General features: G+C 37.7%; 1 protein-coding gene across 5 annotated transcripts in view; it reads left to right on the top strand.

Moving 5' to 3' along the window:
* The window catches only part of LOC121969904 (DNA polymerase lambda-like), a 96,918-nt gene extending 78,497 nt beyond the window's left edge, over window positions 1-18,421 (top strand). For all 5 annotated transcript variants that reach the window (XM_042520223.1, XM_042520221.1, XM_042520222.1 and 2 more), the window contains 5 exons: window positions 15,842-15,932; window positions 16,870-16,950; window positions 17,061-17,128; window positions 17,771-17,855; window positions 17,954-18,421. In XM_042520223.1, the coding sequence (XP_042376157.1) occupies window positions 15,842-15,932; window positions 16,870-16,950; window positions 17,061-17,128; window positions 17,771-17,855; window positions 17,954-18,052 (424 nt within the window). In that variant the 3' untranslated portion in view covers window positions 18,053-18,421. The remainder of the gene's footprint in view (window positions 1-15,841; window positions 15,933-16,869; window positions 16,951-17,060; window positions 17,129-17,770; window positions 17,856-17,953) is intronic.
* Window positions 18,422-19,176: the final 755 nt, after the last annotated feature.

Raw genomic sequence — 19,176 nt, 5'->3', positions numbered from 1 at the left:
GCCATCAGGGCTAGTCTGACGTGGGCCTCGATCTCGGATTCAAAGACTTATTAAACTAGATTTAATAAACTTACTAAATTTTCTTACCATTAGAGCCACTTCTTCATTGATTGACGCTTCGGAGTCTTGTTTGTCCTTCTGGGCTTTCAGGGCAAGGTTGTCGTTTGACTTCTCGGTTTCTTTGGGATTTGCACATTGAGTTTTGTGAAGTTCGAAAGTCGAAAACAAGTTTTTTAATATACTTACCTCGAAATTCTTAGAGATGTAATATACATGTACTAATGATAACTATTTAGGAGTTCTCAGAAAAGCGTTGAGCGTGTACCGAATACAATCACAGTTCGTTACTGATTCTCCGAGATTGTTGAGCTGAGTGATGAGTTCTTTGATCCTTGATTAAAGTTGAGCTACCTTTTCTCCCTTGTTCATCAAGAGGTTCGTTAGCTGAGTTCGGAGGATGTCTCGTCTTGCTAACTTGGCTTCCAAAATGCCTTCATGTAGTTTTAGGAATTTCTCCCAGAGCTCTTTGGTGGAATTGTAGCTGCCGATCCGATATAGCAGATGGAACTCACGAAATCGGCTTGTTCTTTATTTGTCCATAAGTACTCTTTTTTTTTCAGCTTCTTATTGGTCTTTGGGGGCTACAGAATCATATTTCATAATTAACAGTATTTCAAAGTCTGTTTTAAAAAATACCTCAATCCGGCGCTTTTATTACATAAAGTCTCCCTCGAACTTCGATGGATGTATACTTGAACCGGTCGTCATCTTATTACTTTAGAGGCGATTAGTCTTTTTGTAGCTGTTTGGCTCTGATATCACTTATAGGTCCCAGTGCGGCCTGCAAAAGGGGGATGAATTACCCGAAAAATAAAAATAATCTCTTTCTCGATTTTTCAACTTAGTTAGATAGCATAATTAAAATAAAGCGGAATTAAATTGATCAACTAAAGAAAGTAAGACGACTGTTTACTTGGTAACGACCTAGGTGGTTGTTAATCTAAGACGTTGAAGAATTTTCCACTACAAGTTACTCCTTTGCTGAAGGAGGAGAAGCCTCTTACACACTTTCTAAGCTCAGAAATCACTTGGAAATTGAATACAATTGTTGTAGTCGAGTTGTTTATTTCCTAACTCTAGGGGTCTTTTTATAGCTCCTAGAAAACTCTATTCAAAGCTTGAAGTCACCTTCAAGTGAGTTCAAGGCGCCTTTAATAGGCTAAGGTTTATTTGCCGAAGATAAAGTTTTATTTTCGGCTAATGGCTATAGAAGGTGCCTTCAGTAGGCTGAAAGACGCCTTCGACACTGTTCATGAAAGACGCTTTCCAAGCCATTAAAGGCGCCTTCCCTGAGGCAGATCAGCTCCTTAGCTGATCTTCTTTGCATGAATGATGCTCCGATTAACCAGAGTTGAACTTTCTCGAACCCAACTCCAACATCTTCGAGCAGACTTCCTTCTCGGTTTTTTGTCCCTCGAATGTGGCGCATGCCCATTTGTCCATCGATGTACTCTTCCGCTGCTCCTCGTCCCTCTTATACACCGAGTCCGTTGACTTCTTTCCCGTGCCATCTTTCTTGTCTGTTGCGTGTTCTGCTGAAATTTTTGTGCTCCTATGTTCCTTCACATTTAGACATAAGGCATCAAATACAAACAAGACCTAACTTAACTGTTGACTACATCAAAACTACTATGGGGTACTTACATTAAAGAATCTGAGGAGCAAGAAGAATATAATGACATGGTCCGTTAAATTAATGCAGATAAGTCTATCATCATCAATTTGCTACCAAGAAACTTGTGTGGTTGGCTTTTTTAAAGCTTTCGTAAAGACATATCTATTTGAAGATTAAGATGAGGAAGAGTGATAATCCTTCGAATAAAGGCCTTTCAAATGTAATGATAATCCAACTCGATGTGCTTTGTGCATTCATGATGTTAGCAATTCGAGCCGCCAAAACCGCTTTTTGCGTTGCGGAAACCCCGAAGCTAGCCACGGATTCGTGCGAAGATATATTTAAAATTAAATCATGTACATGTTTCTATACTAGATCTACCTTAGATCTACATGAAAAGAGAGTATACCTTTGTAGCGAAGCCCTTCGCTTATCTCGCTCGTCCAAGAGTTGCTGGATCTCGTAGGGTGTCAAATGTACACCCCTCTATATGTATCCACACGGACAAAAGGTGGAGAAAGAACACTTAGAGTGTGCTAGCACTCTTGGTGGTCTCGGCAATGGAGGAGAGGGAGAGAACAAGAGAATGAGAGGAGGAAGAAGAAGACTTTAATTAGCACAAAAAATGCTTAATGCACACCATTAAGTGGCCAACCATCTTATGAGAGGTTATATACCTCCATGTAATACCAAGAGTCATGACTCTTGGTCTCCCTCATGAGGTGGTACACACTTGATGTAGCCTTGATGATGTGGACCATCATCATTGGCCGACCCTATGCCAAGTCACAATGAGATGACAATTGGTAAAGTCAAACTTGACCCTTCATCTTTTCTCTCAAATCAAGTCAAACTTGACCCATTTATCTCCCATGGTTGATCAAATCTAACCATTGATTCAAGTCAATTTAATTTAATGAATCTCTATTCATTGAATTAAATTGATTCAATGAGTCATAATCTAAATTAGACTCATTCAACACATGAATCAAATTTGAGTCCAACTCAATTAGTCTAATTTGGATTACTCTTAATCCAATTTGGTTCATCATATAAACCTAATCCTCTTGGTCCATCATATGAACCTATTCTCCATCTAATTGCCCTTTGTGTGTGACTCTATAGGTTCTTGTAACGTTGACAATGCTCCTAAACTCATTTAGAAACATAAGTAATGAGCGGTATCTAGCAACACATCATGACTACCCAAGTTACAAGAATGCTGAGATCCAACATCACTTTGTGACTACTAATTGTGACTCACAATATATGATAATGTCCTTCTATCCTAGACATCTAAATTGATCAACTGAGGTATAGACCGTGTCATCCTCTAATCAATTTATATCTTGAACTCCAAGTAGACTCACTCTAATCAAATGAGCTCAATATCTCATATTGACTCATTTGGACATGACCATGCACTTAGTGGTCTCACTCTATCAAGAATCATGATGTCACTCCCGTCATATATGAGGGATAGATCCCATCTACATTACTCACATCCCTCCGCATAATTTGTTACATACCCGGTAATCGCCTTTATAGTCCACCCAGTTACGGGTGACGTTTGACGAAGCCAAAGTATGTAACTCCTTATGTAGAGAACCATGGTGACTTCAGGTCCAAGGACTGATAGTCATACTAATAGTCACACGAGAAAGTATATGACACTCGTATAATGATCCATGATATTTTCTCATGGCGGGTCATTCAGTATATATTCTCCAATGCATATCCATGTGTCAACTTGATATCTCTATATCCATGACTTGTGAGATCAAGTCATCGAGTTAACCTACATGCTAATCTCAGCGCATTAACATTGCCCCTGAATGTTAATACTTGACTAGGAATGATTAAGAGTAGTGTTCTCTATATCATCTCATTATCGATTCAACCAATCGATTGATATAGATAAGAACCTTCTACTCAAGGACGCTATTATACTTAGTTATTTGACACCAATACAAGTAAGTATAATAACCATAAAGAAATGCCTTTATAAGTATATAGGAATATGATATATCGAGTCCATACAACAATCATTATATGATTGACTCTAGGACTCTAACTAACACATGATATACTGGATTTGTAGTTATTTGAATGAAACTAGTATTACCACCATGAAGTGGAGTAGGATTAGGTGGAGGAAATCCAATTTCGGAAATAACACCACGTAACCATATAATTTCAAAACAATGTAGACATGACTCTATACTCGGCCTATGTGGAAGATTTAGAGACACAATATTGCCTCTTACACTTCAAAGAAATAAGACATCTCCAAGAAAAATACACCAGCCTATTGTAGATTATTCCTAGTATCTAGGCAGCCAGCTCATTCTGCATTATCATACGCAGTCAAATGAAGAGTAGATTTTATAGAAAAACACAACTCACGAATAGATGACCCAATTAAGTATCAAACTGTAGCAAGATGAAGATGTTGAGGTGATTGCATAAATTTGCTAACTATATGGACATCATATGAGATATCGAGCCTTGTGATTGTAAGATAGATAAGACTACCAACAAGTTGCCTATATAAAAAAAGATTAGCATAAGCTCACCTTCATCCTTTTAATATTTCACATTCACCTCCATTGGTGTATCAACACAAGTAGCATCCTTTAAACCAGCTAGCTCAATGAGATCTTGGATATATTTATGTTGATTTAAGAAGAAACCATATTCTCGAAAGTGAAAGCGCCCAAGAATATGCGAGATGCCTAAGATATTTCATTTTAAATATACCATGCAACGTATTTTGAAGATTATTGATGAATCAACATAGACTAAGAGGAAGACCATATTAGCGGTTATCTTGTGAAAGAAAAGTGATGAAGTTTTGCTTCCATTGCTTGTTGCCAACACGCATGTTCCATAGCCTATTTATAACAAGTGGGAATGGAAATAGAAGACAAAGTAATAGACATACCCACAGGGGTTGAAAAATCATACCTTTCAGGAGGTTTGTGAGGTTTAGAGCTTCTTCAAAGAGGTTGATTATTGGAAACATGATCAGAAGCCATAGGAAGATGTGGAGGAACCTCAATGAGATCTGTAGGAGGATCAGATGCAGGAGTGCGTCTACAATAAAAATAACTAGGTCTAAGTTGAAACTGATATTAGTGACTTAGAAAAATATAGTAAAGTAGATAGAGAAGGGAAGTATAAGGTCGTCTGTTGTGTGATAAAGAAGGGCTGATTTAAAAAAAAATAACATTCCTAGAGACACGAGTTCGACGAGTATGAGGATTATAGTAAAGAAAGTCTTTTTGGGTTCCAGCATATCCTAAGAAAGCACACTTGACAAATTAGGAATAAGTTTGTTTCTTTTATGTGCAAGAAGGTGAACAAAACAAACACATCTAAAAATATGAAGATTGGAATAATTTGGCATATTCTCAAGCATACAAAAGTAGGGAGAATCATTGTTCAAGTTGGGAGATGGTGATATATTAATCAAATAAACATCAATAGACAAAGCTTCACACCAAAAATGAGAAGAAATACAACTCAATTAGAAGAGTGCAATCAACATCAAGAAGATGACGATTCTTTCTTTTAGCGACACCATTTTGTTGTGGAGTGAATGGACAAGAATATTGTGATATGATCCCATGACTTTGAAGAAAATTGAAATTCATTTGACATATATTCATCTTCAGAATTTGATTGCAAGATTTTGATTTTGGCAGAAAATTGTGTTTCAACTAAAACATAATGACTTTAAACACAAAAGAAACCCTTACTTTTAGACCGAAGAAAATATAGCAAGTGAGTGAAATTATCGAAAAATGTAATAAAGTATTCATAATGTTCATGCGAGATTACAAAGGCAATACCCTATATATCAGTATGTACGTTCAAAATGTTTGGTAGTGTGGTTTTTATGCAATAGAAAAGGAAGTGTTTTGCTTTTACCAAGTTTGCAAGATATCAACAATATCATTATTAGAAGAAACTTAATTTTTATTTCTAAGTAAACTAGATTTAAGCAAGACTCTAAATGACTATGCCATACCTAATTATAACAGCATTACAAGCAACATAATTTGACATCGGAGAGGGAGATAGAAACAAAGGGAAGAGACGTCCCACTTTAGGTCCCTTAGTGATCATCTTTCTAGACACTTGATCCTGCACAAGACAACTAGAATTTGAAATTATCAATTAATTGACATATAAGATTAGTGGACAACTTAGGAGACACAAAAATAATATTTAAAGAGGCTAAAATATCACCAACAACTGTGGTAGGTAAGGAATTACCATCGGCGGTATGAATTTGAAGATCTCCTTTACATATCTTAACAATATTTAAAGGTAAGGCAATGTTGGTCATGTGATTGGAAGCACCAGAACCCAAATACTAAGGCTTAGGATTACAATTTTTGTTACCTAAAAGGCCTATAGAAGAAATGGCAAAAATTATCATTTGTTGGACCATTGCAGGAGTAATAGAAGACTAACGAGGACTAGGGGTATTTGAGGAACCAACCGAGATATCATATGCAGTTTCAGATTTATTTGGAGGCTGAGTGGAACAATCTTTGATGATATGCCCTGGTTTCTTACTATAATTGCAAAATTTTTTAGTACAATTAGGAGTAATGTGCCTGAATCCTTTGCAACTATGGTATTGGACATTAGTCATATTTATGCCTTCTTTAAACCTCCCTTGAGTGGCATATGCAATAGGAATTGGAGTAGAATGTTGAGATTTTTGTTTCAATTTGTAATGAGTCGCTGTTCTTCCTTGAGATGCTCCCCTACACAAATATCCAATAAAGGAACTGATTCTCTATTCATCAAGTTAGACCTGATTGCTTCAAACTTCCCCCTTAACTTTATTAAAAACTGGTCACATTTGTTAGTCTCATGCTCACTTTGGATAGCAATGAGTCCTTCAGGAGGTACACTTGCATACACAATATCGATGCTCACCCGAAAGATTTCCAAAGGAAGAATAAAACTCTTGATTAACATACTCCTTTGACTGAGCTAACCCAACTTGAGTTCCGATTGAAATCTTTGTGTACTGTATTACTTTAGTTGTAAATTTTCTTCAAGTAATCCCACATTTCTATAGAGGTCTTATCAGCCTTAAGATGGAGAAGTAAGAGGATTCCACACTTCCAAGGATCCAAGACATATTCTATGCATTCTTCACCTCTCATTTCACATATCTTTCCTTCTTCTGTCTCTTAGGTGTAGGATTTGCCCCATAAATATGATCCCAAATTCCTTCCCCTTGACAAAAATCTGAAATTGGAATGCCTAGGCAGAATAGTTCTTTCCATTAAATCGAACAAGAAATGTTCAGATCGCTCCAAAGATATTATTCAACTGAAAACAAGTACTAAGAGATCAGGTCCAAGAAAATAGACTAGAAAACGAAAATGAACAAAACACTAAGATCTTGGAGCTAGACAAGGAACCAGACACAAGATGAAATGATCTCAAGAGCTTTGGCTCTGATACCATGACAAGGAAATAAAAGAGAATTCCTAAAATTTTTTTTTCCTCATTTTAGTAAGAGAATTACAATATATAGATATCAAGAATTATCAAATCTCTTAATCTTAGGTTCTAATACAGAAAGTGTAGGTGTAGCGGAGGTTGGCAAGAGGGGGGTGAATTGCCTGCAAATAAAAATTATACCCTCCTCGTGCTTTCAACTCAACTAGTGCAATAGTAAATAAAATGATATAGCAGTAAAGAAATAAGAAGACAGGAATTTAACCTGGTTACAACCAAGAGGGTTGTTAATCTAGGGCAGTAAGAAAAGCGCAGTAGAAAAATCTCCTTTGCTGAAGGCGGAAAAGTCTTTTACACACTAACGGCTCAGAACTATTGCTAGGAAGTTGTTACAGAGTTGAATGAATAATCGATATTGAATTCCTAGTTCCAGGGGCCTTTAAATAGCCTTTGGAAATTTGATCTCGAGGGTCCAGGGCGCCTCCAACAGGGTCCAAGGTGCCTCCATCGAGTGGGTGGATAAAACTTTATCCAAAAGCTCAACGTTCAATTCTGCCGGGTCCGAGGCGCCTTCAACAGGGGTTGAAGGCGCCTCCAAGCCTGATAGAGGCGCCTCCAAGTTGGCTGGCAGCTTTTCCAGCTTGGTTGCTTCTTTGCTTCGTCTTCCGAAGCCTCGTTCTTTTGGGTGATTCCGGCCAACCGAAATAGGGCTCACCCGAACCCAATTTCCAGCCTTCTCCTCGAGCAGTCTTCCGTCCGGCTTCTCGTCCCTCGAGCGCCGCACACGTTCTTCTCGTCCACCAGAGTACTCTTCCGCAGCTTTCTCGTCCTTCAGACGCACCGAGCCCGTCGGCTCCCTTCCCGTGCCGTCCTACTCGCTAGATGCGTCTTTCGCTCGACTTCCTGCGCTCCTAAGCTCCTACACACTCAGACGCAGGGATCAAACACAAAGTAGGACCTAACCAACTTGGTTGATCACATCAAAACACCCACGGGGACCAACAATCTCCCCCTTTTGATGTGCATCAACCCAAGTTCAAGTTAGGGTAAAAATAGACAGAAAAGTAATTTTTTAAAAGAAAATTACTAAACTAACATGTTAAACATCAGTTTGCAATAAATAAAATTGTAACTACTAAATTAAGAGTTAACCAGAATTTTTTAAAAATATTTTTAATAAAAAATTCTCTCCCCCTAAACTTGTACTTCTCTCTCCCCCTTTGATCACAGCAAAAATGGGGTAACAGAGAAAAAATTTTATCAAAAATTTTTAAGTTAGATACGTTACTAATTTAAGATGAAAAAAATGTCTAAGTTTCTAATTTTAAAATGAAATTTTTGAAAAAAAGATCTAAGTAAAATTTCTAAGTGACAAAAGAATTCTAACTAAGATGATTTGTTTGAATTTTTCAAAATAATTTCTAAGTCAAAAAATTGATTTTTTTAAATAAATCCTAAGTAAAACTTTCAAGAAAATGTTTAAAATCTTTTCAAAGCATTATTTAATTCTAATTTGAATGCTTTTATCAGGAAGTTAATTAAACATTTTTATTTCGATATTTCGGCTTCCAGGTCATGGCAAGGCACTAGGCCTTCTTGGTTATTGGAGCAACAACCACTGCCTTAGACAAAGCTTCCATAAAGAAATTCAAAGTTTAATTTTCTTACTGTAAGCTTTTAATTAAATAAATTAATTCAGCACAGATTTCGGAACCCGATAGAGGTTCCTTCCTACAGGGTTATTCAAAAATTTAGGGGGTACATAGTTCTTGGGCACTCTTCTAAGTTGGCCCTGATGTTTTCTAATGTACCAATTCAATTTTTCATAAATTCTAACTTTTGATTTTGGAAATCTATTTAGGCATGCATCATTATCTTTCAATTTCTTAATTTCAACTTTTAATTTTTCATTTTCTAATTTTAGATTATCATACATTTCTAGTGGGCATGCTTTTGCTAGGTTTAATTTCAATTCAGCATTTTCTTTTTCTAATTTGAATAAATCTCTAGAAAGACATTTAATAAATTGAAAGGACTGAGTCGGGGTTAGGTTACGTACCTTACTTACCTAACTCTATGATTCTCCCCCTTCATCGTCGCTTTCTTCTTCTGATGATCTTCCCCCTTCATCTATGCTCATCTCTGAACTCGAGTCATCTTCAGGAAGATGGTTGGCTGCCAGCGCTAATCCGGAGAAGACTTCGATGTTTGATTCGGAAGAAGACGAATCTGACCAAGTGGCCTTCAGGTTCTTGTGCTTAGAGGATTCTGGCTTCTTGTACTTGACCTTTTCTTTCTGCTTGCTCTTTAATTTCGGGCAATTATCCTTGATGTGTCCTTCTTCGTTGCAGTTGTAGCAACGAACCGTTCTCCTTTTTCGCTCATGCTTCTGCGATCTAAATTTGTTAGATTTAAAAAATTTATTAAACCGTCTTACCATTAATGCAGCCTCGTTTTCGTCAATCGAGGCTTCGGAGTTAGAACCGTTTGCTCTTGCCTTCAAAGCAATGTTCTGACCTGTCTTTTCTACTCCATTGGGCTCTGCAACTCGAGATTCGTGAAGTTCAAAAGTGGAAAACAATTGTTCTAGAGTACTTACCTCGAAGTCCTTAGAGATGTAGTACGTATCTACTAAGGAGGCCCACTCTGGAGTTCTGGGGAAGGCGTTGAGCGCGTACCGGATCGAGTCCCGGTTCTTTACTTCTTCTCCAAGGTTGCTTAATTGCGTGATCAGCTCTTTAATCCTCGCTTGGAGTTGCACTATCTTCTCGCTTTGGTTCATCTGGAGGTTCGTCAACTGGTTCCGGAGGATATCGCGTCTTGCTAGCTTCGCTTCGGAGGTACCTTCGTGAAGCTCCAGGAATTTTTCCCAGAGATCTTTCGCGGAGTCGTAGCTTCCGATCCGATTTACCTCCTGAGATGGCAGAACGCTGAGCAGGTGGAACTCAGCCTTTCCGTTGGCGACGAAATCGGCTTGCTCCTTCTTGCTCCATGTGTTTTCTTCTTTATCTTTCGGCGCTGCATATCCATATTTCATTATTAAAAGTATATCAAATTCAGTTTTAAAAAATACCTCCATTTTTCGTTTCCATGTGGCGAAATCTCCGTCGAACTTTGGAGGATGAATATTTGCTCCGGCCATCGCCTTGATCGTTGTGTTTCAGTCGGCGGTTAGTCCTTCTGAGGCGGTCTGACTCTGATACCAATTGTAGGTGCAGCGGAGGCCGGCAAGAGGGCGGTGAATTGCCTGCAAATAAAAATTATACCCTCCTCGTGCTTTCAACTCAACTAGTGCAATAGTAAATAAAATGATAAAGCAGTAAAGAAATAAGAAGACACTCCTTTGCTGAAGGCGGAGAAGCCTTTTACACTCTAACGGCTCAGAACTATTGCTAGGAAGTTACAGAGTTGAATGAATAATCGATATTGAATTCCTAGCTCTAGGGGCCTTTAAATAGCCTCTGGAAATCTGATCTCGAGGGTCCAGGGCGCCTCCAACAGGGGTCCAAGGCGCCTCCATCGAGTGGGTGGATAAAACTTTATCCAAACAGCTCAACGTTCACTTCTGCCAGGTCTGAGGCGCCTTCAACAGGGGTTGAAGGTGCCCTCAAGCTGGAGGCGCCTCCAAGCCTGATGGAGGCGCCTCCAAGCTGGTTGGCAGCTTTTCCAGCTTGGTTGCTTCTTTGCTTCGTCTTCCGAAGTCTCGTTCTTTTGGGTGATTCCGGCCAAGCTTTCGTCCGGCTTCTCGTCCCTCGAACGCCGCGCACGTTCTTCTCGTCCACCGGAGTACTCTTCCGCAGCTCTCTCGTCCTTCGGACGCACCGAGCCCGTCGGCTCCCTTCCCGTGCCGTCATTCTCGCTAGCTGCGTCTTCCGCTCGACTTCCTGCGCTCCTAAGCTCCTGCACACTCAGACACAGGGATCAAACACAAAGCAGGACCTAACCAACTTGGTTGATCACATCAAAACACCCACGGGGACCAACAGAAAGAAATACAAAATTATCAAATCCCTTAATCTTAGGATCTAATATAGGAAGAAATACATCAAGGATATATATTTCAATAATGAAAATCTTAGAGAGGTAATTAAGGGATATACAGGTATAACAAAAATAAGGAAAGAAAAAAATATATTGACAGCATAATAATTTCCTAATCTTTTATTTTTCATATTTCGAAAGAGGTGAGATTGAATTTGTATTGTCTGTTGATATCGCCAGTTGCTAGAAAAATGATGAAGAAATGCCTTGCGAAAATCTTTAAAGCGGCGAATAGAACTATCTTGTAACCACTTAAACCATCTCTGAGCTGCCCCTCCGAAGGTGGTGAGGAACATCCGACATTTAACACCATCAGTAAATTGTTGCAAGAGAGCGACATTCTCAAATTTAAGAAGATGATCTTCTAGATTGGTTGTTCCTGAATATTCTCCGATATTTAAGTTTTGATAATACTTCGGCAGAGGATTATCCAGCACTCGTTGAGAGAATGGAGTAACGATCCTCTCAGGAGAACTATCACTGGCTACGATCTTCCCTTTACGTTTATCCCGTATATGCGCTTCTCCAGAAGATTCTTGAGGAGCCTCCCTCCGTCCTCCTTGCTCAAAAGGTGTACGAAGAAATACTCGAGGATGTCGGGTTGGGGAGAGAGGAGTAGGAAGCAAGCAATCAGGATCCTCCTCCTCACCTCTTCTCTCCCTTTGATAAGCAGTTGTCGATATCGCCGGATATAGAGCCACAGCTAATGTACCACCAGTATTGACTTGTTGTTGCTGCAATAACTTTTGCACTCTGGTGTTGATGAACAACTCCAGATCTTCTTGCGTCATGGTTATGGTGTTAGGTTTTCCAGCTTCTTCCATCTCGTAGCTTCAAATTCAGGTGAAGATTCCCACAAACGGTGCCAAATTTGATCCTGTCTGAAATCTGCGAGGTGGTGCGCTAGCTCCGGTGAACGTTGGTTCCGAGGAAGACACACTCCTAAGGATCTGGGAAAGCTCCTCAAAGGTCTTGCGCATAGTGAGATGAGCCAACAAAGCATTAGTGACCTAAGACCGAGATGGGGATCCCTGGCTAAGCCCTCCGACGCTCAAGTCAGTTCTCACTTTCTAAGGTGGAAGAAGAAGAAGCAGTACAATAATGCAACTACTCCGAAGTAGAGTTTTGAATGCTAAAATTGTGTACCTTGCCAACGGAGAGGATTCCCTTTTTTATACTACCTCATATAACCTCCGTAGTCATGAGGTGGTCTCCGATTTATTAGAATTTGTTAGGAGATGAAGTCACATTTTAGGCTTCGTGCAATAATCCTTTAAGGAATCTTTTTTTACCCCAGATGTACCTCTTTTGTCGTTTATAGCTCATATTTCTGATGAAATATGAATAGGAACATGTCTTTGTAATTGAAGAAGCTTCTAGTGAATGTTTCCCGCCAAATGCATCAAGCTGTCATAAAGCTGTTCACTACTTGTATGCCCTCTTCTGTTAGAATTTGTCCGGTTTGTTAGAGTTTGTTAGGAGATGAAGTCACATTTTAGGGTTCGTGCAATAATCCTTTAAGAAATCTTTTTTGTACCCCAATGTACCTCTTTTGTCGTTTATGACTCATATTCCTGATGAAATATGAATAGGAACATGTCCTTGTAACTGAAGAAGCTTCTAGAGAATGTTTCCGGCAAATGCATCAAGCTGTCATAAAGCTGTTCACTACTTGTATGCCCTCTTCTGTTAAACATATCTTGATCAGTCATTCAAGCCGGTCACATATATATATATATATATATATATATATATATATATTGAGAATACCTTCTGTTAAGTATGTTTCAGTTGGTTATTCAAGTCGGTTGTGTATATATTGAGAATACTTTCTGTTAAGCATGTTTCGCCGATCATTCAAGTTAATCGTGTATATATTGAGAATACCTTCTGCTAGGCATGTTTCGGCCGAGAATGTATTATAAGCTTTATAAGGCTGAGCGCCTTTAAGCTCGGTCCGGCTTTGTCCGGCCGAGCGCATATAAGCACATTGGTGATCGCTCGACCTTTACTCGGCCGGTAATATACTAAAAGCTGTATAAGGCTAAGTGCCTTTACGCTCGGTCAAGCTTTGTTCAGCCGAGAGCATATAAGCACACTGGTGTTCGGTCGGCTTCCACTCGATTGGTAATATACTAAAAGCTATATAAGGCTAAATGTCTTTCAGCTCGGTCGGACTTTGTTCGGCCGAGCGCATATAAGTACACTGGTGCTTGCTCGCCCTTCACTCGGCCGGTAATATACTAGAAGTTGTATAAGGCTAAGTGCCTTTACAGTCGGTCGGGCTTTGTCCGGTCGAGCGCATATAAGCACATTAGTGCTCGTTCGGCCTTCACTCGACCAGTAATATACTAAAAGCTGTATAAGGCTAAGTGCCTTTGCGCTAGGTCTTTGTCCGACTGAGCGCATATAAGCACACTGGTGCTTGCTCGGCCTTCACTCGACTGGTAATACATTAAAAGTTTTCATAAGGCTAAGTACGTCTAATTTCGGTCAAGCATCGTCTGACTGAGCGCTTGTGGAAAACCTTTTATTTGGTCGGCCATTATCCTATTAGTCATACTTTCACTCAGCTATGGGCCTCTCCTTTCTCTCTCGACCGTGACCTCCACGTCATCCGACAGGCCGACCTATCATAGCCCATATCATCTGTATTGATTGAAATCTAGCTCATTGTTAACTTGTGAAATCTCCATGGTTGGGTCAAGGTGTTATTTTTTAAGGGTGTAAAACCTTAAGTTATAGAGGTTTATCCTGTTGCTTCATTTCGAGGTGATAATATTACAAGGGTGACACACTAAACATTTTAGATTGTGCAATAGGAGTGGAACCTTCAAACAACATGAAATTTTTTGCCATGTTGCATATAATTGATACTGTAGATCATATACATGCGTACTATTCATTGTGCTTTCTATACTTCCTTTCCCCCTCCCTCCCTCCTTCTCCTGCCAACCATTTCACATTCCTACATGATGTGCAAGTAATGGTTTAGAACTTCACATTATTACTCAACAAAGAGATATCTAATAGAGAATTATCCAATATGGCTGCGTCAAAACATAAAAGAAATTATCAAATTAGTTGCTAAATAAATCTTTAGAATAAGTAAAAAGAAATTAATTAGAATTTTGTTATTATTGTTGATTAGGTAATGTAATAGGTGTATAAATAATGTAGCCTCTGAGAAAACAATATGATACACAAGAATTTATTCGTTTATATATTTTCTTGTTCTATATTCTCCAATTACTCTAATAGTATCAGTGAAAAATGTTAATATAATAAGGATTCTCTGGCCCAAAAGAGATCTTATAGAGTCTTATGGGTCTATTTGAGTGCTCCTTAGATTAAAAGGAAAGCAAAAAACTTAACATAATAGAAAAATAAGAATGTTAAGATGTGTTATTGTAAAAAAAAATATTATAATAAGAGGGCATTATTATTTGAGGGAAATTAGATGTACCTGATAAAATGGGGAAAATAGATTAAGATATATGGATATCAGGATTTGTCCATAGGCAAATTGAATTAATTTGATCTGGGAGTAGACACTAGATAGGACAAAGAGCAATACTTAATTAAAAGTGACTTGAAAGTTAAAGATTATGAATATTAATAGCAATATTGTCTTATGTTTAGAGCAATGGTGGCCTTGATACAGCTAAAAATAGTGGAAGATGAGTGATGCCCATTTTGATTCACTGTCTCACATATTTTAAAACCTTTTATAAACTGTTTTATGGATTAATTAATGTTTTATATGATTTTTTTTGTGGTTGGCTTCACCATTTTTCTAACCTTTATTAGTTTATTTATCTGATTTATTACAGAAGCTTTTGTTATTAGTGAATGCAAGAATCTGATGGCACTTTAATGTCATGAACACATTGTAGTCGGTTAAATGATACCAAACATATTTCAAATCACTTGTCTTGATTAGTTGTTTTATCTACCTATTTAGAATTTGTATACTTCTTTAAACTAGCATTCACCTTACATCTTTTTTGTACTTGTCATTTGTTTAGAGAATCTGTCCATCTCAATTCGCATATGAGCAAATTGTATTGTCTTGAACATGCTAAATTTATCTTTTTTATTCTATCCTGTTACCTTTCCTTTTGCTGTTAATTGTGTTACTTTTTCTTGTATGGACCTTTTGATGGACACGTCCAATAATCTTGCTGCCGACAATACAACATGATATTGTTCTTTTATGCAAGCTAGGATACCCACTGTCTGCCTAGATTTTTTAACAACTGCCATTGCTTTCCTGAGAGCAGTAACATGGTCAGACAAAATACCTTCTATTGGCGGCCTTTCTAGGACGGTCCCACATTCTATGGAAGAAGGTAAATCATGGAGGGCATTTGCCTTAGCGCAACGACCCTTTGCATGGGAGAGGTCGGGCACCAGCGAGGCATTTTGCATTCGCTGGGAATTGACCCAAGATCTATTGGAGCAACAACCCATGCAGGTATCTGCTGCACCAACTCGTAGGGGCGACAAAATACCTTCTATGAAGTATACCAAAGTTGATATAATTTACTTAAAATTGGATAGTTTTTCATTATTTGTTCATTTGTATTTCAATGGTACACTTGATGCACTTCTCAAACCATTTTTATCTTCCAGCCATGAAGGATTCTTACTTAGGTATGTTCAATATTTGAAGGACATCAAATTTTTGAGAGAAGACTTGGTGTTTAGCATGAATAGCACTGAGGCAAGTGATTTTCCTTTTATTATTCGACATCTCTATATATTAAGAACACTTGTTTTGTTTTACATGGAACATAAGAAGTATAGCATTAAATTAGCTTCCTGACTGATTGGTATATTACATTCTTCAATGAAAAAAAAAATTGTTTGCAACAACATGGGACTTTTTCCTCGGTCTTCCACTTTTAATGGTCATATATCTAAACTCTCCTCTCCACAAGATACATCCCTGATTATTGCAGACATGTTACTAAGTTGACATGTTTTTTCTTTATACTGTATTTCCATATATTTCTATTCATTCACAGCAAAAAACTTAGCACTGTCTCTCCTTGTAAGATTTCTCTTCGTAATGCAAGTTGTAACAAGGTCAAAGGCTGCATTCTTAAATAATAGAAAGCCAATCAACCATGCTTAGACTTATGCTATTTACTTCCAAATTCTCTTTATTCCCTTCTATAGTTTTAAGATGGATAATTTGTAATTACGCCCAAAATTAACAAATTTAAAATCTAGCATCTAGGATGGAATTTTTGTGATGGATTTATGTTTTTTTTTACATTGAAGTAGGGAAGTATTGTTTATGAGGATTAGTTATTTACCAAGTAATTAGGAAATATGTTATTTTTAAAAGAATAAACATTTTTTTTATTGTTCTATAAGAACTCAAACCACGTTAGGTGTTCTTCAATTATAGTAAAATTCATGTGAGTATCGTTATCACCATGTTGCACCAACCACATTAGTGATGATCATAATAATTTTCCCCATTCCACACTACACTAATGAACATTGTTTCTCGATATTAAATTTCAGTTCAGATTTCAAGCCATGGTACCAAGTAATAACCCTCAAAACTCTATGCTCCACTACTTCATACTTGCTGTTATGGGAGATTTGGATCTGTTTATCTTGATTTAACTTAAGAAAAAAAAATATAGGGAACTGATTCAGGGGTTGATACATATTTTGGTCTTTGCACATATCCTGGCAGAGAATTGCGACGTCGAATTGATCTGAAGGTAAAGATACAATAACATTGTAGATAAAAAAAAATTACTTAAAATTCTTTCCCCATATGATTAAGCATTTTTGCCAGATGGCTATGTTTTAGTATACTTTTTGCTGGCAGGTATATCCAAGGGATCGATATGCTTTTGGATTAATTGCATGGACTGGGAATGATGTACTAAATAGGAGGTAAGCATCTCTTTATGAATTCCATATGAACAGTAATTCTTGAATAATATAGCACCCTTTTCTACACCAAAACTACATAGATAAAGCTCATATCAAGTCCTTGGATATCTTCAAATCTGCAACCTGGCCCTTATTGGCCTAAGATGAACAAGATTTGAACATTAAGACTTACATGTTTTTGTCGAACTGAATACTAATTCATGCAAATGTTCATCTCCACGTCGCTCTCACTTTGAATGCTGTTCGATTTTCTTTTGAATCAAAGAAAAGACGTTTTGAAGTGCTGCTGGCATGCAACAGCATCACATATCTCACTTGGATCCAATGCTTTCTGGTCCATCTGAAGCAAATGCTTTTTTGGAATAGCATCTGATGCAAATCTTTGTTGTCTAACAAAATAAACTAAAATCCCAGACGTTATGCATTGTACCTACAAAATTATCGAGTAGCATCAGGACTTGCGATTGCTTCATGAGGTTATGAGCTGATGGTCATTCGCAAATTTGACATGGAAGTATTTTTACTTGTTTCACATGAGTGAATGCCTAAATTCTCCTTGAATAAAAAACAATTATGCCTATCTGATTCTTCTGGTTCTTTTAAAATTAATCATCGACTCATTGCAAAAGAAACCTGGCACAGGTTGAGGCTGTTAGCAGAATCAAAAGGATATAGACTGGATGACACTGGATTGTACTTGGCAACTCAGGATTCTTCTGGAAAAAGAGTAAAGACAGTTCACCTCCTATAAATTACAAAAAAGAGAAAGTAAAAGAAAATTAAAATGAAAAAAAGATACATGCTCCTTTTTTTTTGTCTTCCCAGGGGACGAAATCCAACACCAGGGTAACTTGTTATACAGAAAAGGAAGTTTTTGATGTTCTTGGCTTTCCTTGGCTGGAACCTCATGAGAGGAATCTGTGAATTTTCTCGTTGGGCTTTCTACATGTACAAACTCTTTTGGGCAGGCTATATGTACTTTATTGGACATTTATGGAAGGATACCACAAAAATAGTCTCCACTACTCTATTTTGCCCTTCGGGAGTCTCCTTTTGGATCTGGATTATCATGTTGTTGGACTCAATTATGCATAATATTCTTTGCTTTGTTATTCTTGCATATAAACATCCAGAAGATACCAATAAAATGTAGTCAGTTTGTAGATCAAAGTTGAGAAAACCTATATGAGCAAAGGTCATGCAATTGAGCATTAAACCAAAAGAAACCATGAGAAAAAAGAATGTGTAGGCCCTTCAAATGATTATCAATCTAATATAAAGAGATTGTGTGCTCGCCTTTTGTCTATTGATCATGAATCCAAAAGTGATTTGTCACAATGAGGTCTGGGATTTGAATCTCGGTAAAGTCGAGATAAATGTCTCCCTTATGTGCTAGTCATTATTCTAAAGACTAGTAGTCATCCGTGATTTATCACTTCTGTGTTGATCCTGGGACGGATTGACGGGGGTGCTGGGGGCGAGTGTATTCGTCTTTTGTCATAATAAATCCAAAAGTGATGTTTTCCTATTCTTGACGGAAGCTAACATGATATTGCATTGGCATTGTTTCTCTATGTCGCTTGTGAAATTTCTCATTAAGAACGACATGGAAATAAAAGCAAACGAAATTGGATGATGAATTGTGTGAAGGCTACCACTGTTTCCCTCTCAAGTGGAAAGTGCTTGCAGGAAGATAGCAATTTGTGAAATTGTCTTGAGAAAAGATGCAGATCGGGTACCGCATCTTATATGCTTGTATGAAAAATAATCATTTTCAAACTATTACAACACTAAGATCGGTCGGACAAATTTTGAAAAAGGAAACTTGGGTAAAAGAGGTGATAAATTAGAAATGTGGCATCTTTACGAAGTCAAAAACTAAAGTGAAAATAGCTTCAGAAAACTTTTCATTTGACCATTAGAAAATATAGAATTTTTTTTAAGAAAATAACTTTCTTAGAAAAGAGAGCTAAAGTCTTTTTTTTTTTTTTTTCATTTCGTTTATCAATAAACTCATCTCAACCTCTTAACTTGTTGCTCATGTTTGG

This window comes from Zingiber officinale, chromosome 4A (genome assembly GCF_018446385.1).
Source record: "Zingiber officinale cultivar Zhangliang chromosome 4A, Zo_v1.1, whole genome shotgun sequence".
NCBI lineage: Eukaryota > Viridiplantae > Streptophyta > Magnoliopsida > Zingiberales > Zingiberaceae > Zingiber > Zingiber officinale.
The sequence above is the reverse complement of the archived record's forward strand: the minus strand, read 5'-3'. Positions and strand labels throughout refer to the sequence as shown.